The following is a 4,813-nucleotide window of genomic DNA, read 5'->3' as shown; positions in this document are numbered from 1 at the left end:
GTCCTGGTGCTCACGGCCGCGCCCTACACGGCCCCGGCCCCGGCCGCTGCCATTGGCCGCTGTGCCCGCCACTCACTGGCCGGCCCCACCGGAGCCCGGCGCGCGGAGGGTTAGGGCGGGATCACAGCGGGCCCCCCCAGCCGGCTTTCTTAAAGGGGCCGCGCACCTCTTGCTGCATCACTTGCGGGTGGCAACGCCACTAGTTCTTCCCACGGGGCCGGGCCGGCGACCCGCCGGCGGGGACTGTCCCTGGGGAGCCTGGCTGTCTGTCACGTTGCATAGTCCCCTGTAATACCAAGGCCCCCGGTGCAGGAGACCCTCTTCCCGTCTCCTGGAGTTCTGGGTTTCCCAAGGTGGTGCTGGCTGGCTGGAGGGTGTGGATCCGCAGCCAGGAGGTGGCCTTGGGCCGGAGGGAGGCCGAGGTGAGGACCAATGCAGAGCAGAGAGGGCAGGGGCAGAGGCGGCAGGCCTCCACTGCCAACCCACTCCCGGCCCCCCACACCCCGAGAGTGAAGCTGTAAACCCGACCCTTACCACCCAACTCTCAGCACCCTCTTTTCTTATAAACAGAGGTTTTTATTGCTTTTGGTCCGCACTGGCATTTCACATTATCTCAGTGTCCAGGGCTCCTGGGTGGGGGTCATGTGCAGCAGGAGGTGAGGGATACTAGCTAGTGGACCCAGAAGGGGAAGAGCTGCAGGGGAGGTCTTTAAAATCTGCAGGACCTGAGGGGAGGGGGACCCTTGGTGAGGGGCGTCTGGTTTTCCCCAACCACTGAGATTCAGTGTCCTGTCGGGGCCTTGGTTTCCCCGCTGGGCCCCTGGAGAGGACCCAGGGCTGTTGATCTTATAGGAATGTGGTCCCTCAACATGCCTAAAACATTTAAGGGCTACAGCCTGGACCCCTCCAAGGAGGCCCATTTCTGAGCACTCCCCTCTACCATCCCCTCCCCATCCTCCTGAAAAAAAAAAAATATATCCTTTTCTTTGGTTAAAACTTCCTGAAAGTTCAGCTGGTACAAAACCCACAGGCATAGGGGGAAGAGATGAGGAAACCGAGGAAACCGGAAGCCATGGGGGGGGCCACCTTCCCGGCTGCCCCCCTCCCCCCTCCCCCCCCCCCACAAAGCTAGGTCCACTGCCCCTGGGGAATCTGCTCCGGGGTGTCCCGAGGACCCCCACCGCTGCACGGGCACTGCCTTCCCCCAGCTCAGTCTGTGAAACCCGAGCAGGGAGGGAAAAGCCCTGGCCCCCCACCCAGCTGCCCAGACCTGCCTGGCAATGCTTTAAAAAAGAAGCAAGAACCCAGAGACCCCCCAGAGCCCAGGTGGTGCTGCTGCCGGCAGGGGACCCAGCACACGGGGGGGGGGGGGGCCTCAGCAGCCAGCCTCTTCCAGGTAGGGGGGACGTTCCGGGGCCTCCCCGGGGCAGTCGCTGGTGCCCACCGCACCGCCATCTGCCACAGGGCCTTGTGGGCAGTACTTGGGGTCGTATATCTGGCGGCCCAGGCCAAAGACCTGGCCGCTCTGGCTGGCCCCCTGTGTGTAGCCCATCTGCAAGGACATGGAGGAGCTGTCACACCTGTGCGTCCCCAGCTTGGTGTCATAGATGTGCCGCCGGGTCCCAGGCGCAGTCATGCCCACCTGCAGAGGGGGAGCGGGCCTCAGGGGAGGAGGGAGGGGCCTTCCCATGGTCTCCCCCTGCTGCCCATCCAGGCCCAGGACCCCCACTGGGCCCCCCAACCTCAGAAGACACTTCTGACTATGAAAAAGGAATTTTAGGCTGCCAGGCACCTGTCCCTGGCTCAGCCCTGACTACTTAAAACCAGGAATGTCCGCCTTCCCCTTGACAGCCTCCGGCTGGGACTCAGGCCTGCTAGGACCTGAGGGCGCCAAACCCATCACACTGGACAGGTGGGACTGACTGGGCAGAAAACATGAGAGTCCCAGATCTAAGAGTGTCAGTACTGAGGGACCCTAGGGCACAGAGCGGGGCTGTCACTTCCCCAGGCACACACTGCCAGGGGACAGCGGGGGTTCAACAGGCAGGAGGGACAGGAGAGAAGGCTGAGCTGGCCGGCAGGGGGCCAGCCGAAGCTGCGGGATGGCCCACCTGGCTGGCACACTTGTTGGTGCCCATCTGCAGGCTGATGGTGGAGTGGTCCATAGGTGGCAGGATGTGGTTCTTGGGGTCATAGAGATGCCTCCTGGTGCCATAGGCTGTCATGCCTGACTGACTGGCGCACTTGTTGGTGCCCATCTGCAGAAAGTGGCTGGAGAGGTCAGTGGTCCCTGCCAGGCCTCCAGACCCTCAGGAGGTCAGGACCTGGGGGGACATCTGGGGCCCACCTGCAGCCCGATGACGCACTGGCCAGCCTTCATGGTAGCATCATCAAAGTTCCGCTGCTGTCTCTCCGAGTACTTGACCCCGATGTCCACACTGCTCTGCAGCCCTTTTGTCTTGGCCTGGGGTGAGGGGAGCTGGGAGCCTCAGGAGGGGCAGGCCCAGGGACACAGACACCCTGCCCAGCTCCACCTCCTCCTGCCCAGCCTCCTCCCCTCAGAGACCCCAAGCCCCTTCCCACGCAGGAGCCGGGCCCCAGGCTCAGCTTCCAGACCACCGGCTCCTGGACACTGAGGACACGTCTGCAGGGCCCGTGTCAGCCTGCAGCAGGTCCAGGACTGCAGGACCCCTGGGCTGCCCCGGCACCAGACTGTGTCTCTGGCCGAAAGAGGGCGGTGCTGGAGCCTCAGGGCTGCTCAGAACCAAGTGCAAACCCAGGAAACGAAGAGCCTCCACACACAGACCCCCCACCGCGGTCCAGCCTCACCTTCCCAGCCAGTGCCAGCAGGGCCACCTGGACCTGCGTTATGTTCCCACTCTCAAAGAGGTCGTTGGCCTCGAACAGGTCCACGGGGTTCATGCCGTAGCTGACCATGGCCTTGATGAAGTTGGAGAGGTTTTCTAGCTGGGAGGAGCCAGCGGGAGGACAGTGAGTGGGCCCGACCCTCTGACATGGCCCCTGCCCGGCCCCTCCACCAGCCAGCCCTCACCTGGTGCCAGTTCTGCATGGAGTGGTTGATCTTGGGGACAGAGCCCGGCTGGAGCTTATTCATGAGCCTGAGAGGAGGGACACGGTGGGGCAGGAGGGCCGCCAGGTGAGTGGTCACCTTCCTGGGCAGCTTCAGCCCCTTTCTTCGCAGACTGCACCTCTGCCCAGCAAGTCCAGCTGCTACAGGAGAGCCCTGGTGGTACAGCCTGAAGCCCTGGGTGGGGGGGGATCTGGGACCGCCATTGCAATGTGTTGTGTACAAATCTGGAGCTCTGAAGGGGACAAACAGGGTGCTGGGAGCCAAGGCCCCCGCAGCCCTACCCTGGGGTCACAGCAGGGTGCCTGGCCACACGCCTGTCAGCCCAGCTGCCCAAGCGACTCAGGCAGGAGGCACGAGTCTCAGGCCAGCTCAGCCGGGAGCCATCTGCTCAGTGCTGGGCGCCTGCCGGCACCCAGAGACCTGGCCCCCGAAACAAGAGGAAGAGAAGCAGGAGCAACTGGGACCCTCAGGAGGGCAGCTTGGGCCACGCGGGGTGCCCCGGCAGGGTGCACTCACGTGCATAAGATGACCCCATCCTTCAGACCCTTCTGGAAGTCGGGGCCGATGGAGAGGCCCGTGAGACCCTCGATCCAGGTGCGAAGCTCTGCCTCCTTCTGAGGGTCGTATTTAGACAGGAGCTGGAGGAGCAGAGGGCACTGGGCTGAGCCGGCGAGGACGCCCGGCAGAAGCCTCCAGATGGGGAGGACAGGGACTCCAAGGGAAAAAGAGACAGAGGGGCCTGGAGGTTCCCACCCTGTGGGAGCAGACATGTCCAGACTCCCCTGGTGACAGTGGCCTGGCTCCACCTCCAGGCCCTGGACATCTCACCACCTCCCACGTTCCAGTCACCACACCCAGGATGCTCACAATGGTGTGCGGCCATCACCACAGTCGATTCCAGAACATTTCATCTCCCCAAGTAACCCTGTCCCCCATGCCCCCGGCTGGCTCCCTGAGTCCACTGCCAAAGTCTTGGACTCTCCTGTCCTAGCCTCATCGGGCAGAGTCACACGCCTGCATCTAGCTCTCACCAAGCAGAGGACCTCGGGTCCCCCACGATTCAGTGCATCACCTGGCTCTCGGTCGTGTGTTAGAGTCTGTAAACAAGTCAAAATAACACCTGGCATTTTGCCAGGGGAATGTTAAAGTTCGTAAACAAGTCTGGATGGTGCCTGGCAAAATGTCAGAGGGAGTGGTTTGAGAAGTAACAAAACAGAGCTATTAGGTGTAGAGATTCCTGATTGGTTGACTGATGTATCTAGTTTATGCTAATTAGATAAGCTGTGTGGAATGTATAAATACTGCTCCTGTCCTGCAATAAACGGCTCCTACTCCTGCTGTATCAAGCTACAGAAGTTATTCGTCACCCCCCTGATTATTCTGCTGCAGCCGGACTGCGGCAGATGGTGGCCCGTACGGGGAGCCCCAGGACACTCGGGGGTAAGTGATGAAAAAAAGCTGCCCGTCCATAGATAGGACGGGAGCAAATCTGCTCGTCCCTAGGCAGATAGGGCGAAAGGAAAAATGACCATTTCAAGAAAATGGAGAAGATTGATACAGTATGTTTGTGTCTTGTTTTGTCTCAGTGTATTGTATTGTCTTTGTGATGAAAATATAGAAGGGGTGAAAAGTAAATTACTAAGGGAAGAAGGCACCCCAATGGAACCAAGAATAGTTAGGGCATGTGTTGATGGAAGCCCAGGAACTCTAGTCAGAAAGAAA

General features: G+C 60.9%; 1 protein-coding gene and 1 long non-coding RNA gene across 2 annotated transcripts in view; one reads left to right on the top strand and one right to left on the bottom strand.

Annotated features, from left to right (window-relative positions):
- Positions 1 to 555: 555 nt before the first annotated feature.
- On the bottom strand, positions 556 to 4,153 carry Cnn2 (calponin 2). Its single transcript, XM_015503564.2, has 6 exons — positions 3,608 to 4,153; positions 3,053 to 3,119; positions 2,830 to 2,967; positions 2,348 to 2,464; positions 2,112 to 2,258; positions 556 to 1,642 (listed from the first exon to the last, which is right to left on the bottom strand). Exons 1-6 carry the CDS (start codon positions 3,859 to 3,861, stop codon positions 1,376 to 1,378), a joined length of 990 nt encoding a protein of 329 aa, XP_015359050.1. The 5' UTR covers positions 3,862 to 4,153; the 3' UTR covers positions 556 to 1,375.
- LOC107157234 overlaps positions 4,044 to 4,813 on the top strand; it is a 9,230-nt gene continuing 8,460 nt past the window's right edge. Inside the window, exon 1 of the long non-coding RNA XR_001505471.2 lies at positions 4,044 to 4,178. This is a non-coding gene — a long non-coding RNA (uncharacterized LOC107157234). The remainder of the gene's footprint in view (positions 4,179 to 4,813) is intronic.

Source organism: Marmota marmota, unplaced genomic scaffold (genome assembly GCF_001458135.2).
Source record: "Marmota marmota marmota unplaced genomic scaffold, marMar, whole genome shotgun sequence".
In the NCBI taxonomy this organism is placed as follows: domain Eukaryota; kingdom Metazoa; phylum Chordata; class Mammalia; order Rodentia; family Sciuridae; genus Marmota; species Marmota marmota.
The sequence above is the reverse complement of the archived record's forward strand: the minus strand, read 5'-3'. Positions and strand labels throughout refer to the sequence as shown.

Excerpts from the sequence above, each read along its gene's own strand:
- Cnn2 (XM_015503564.2), bottom strand. The coding sequence starts at position 3,861 with ATGTCTGCTCCCACAGGGTGGGAACCTCCAGGCCCCTCTGTCTCTTTT. Across the intron at positions 2,968-3,052 it reads CCATGCAGAACTGGCACCAG|CTAGAAAACCTCTCCAACTT; the intron begins GTGAGGGCTGGC and ends GGCTCCTCCCAG. Across the intron at positions 1,643-2,111 it reads CCAACAAGTGTGCCAGCCAG|GTGGGCATGACTGCGCCTGG; the intron begins GTGGGCCATCCC and ends CCCCCTCTGCAG.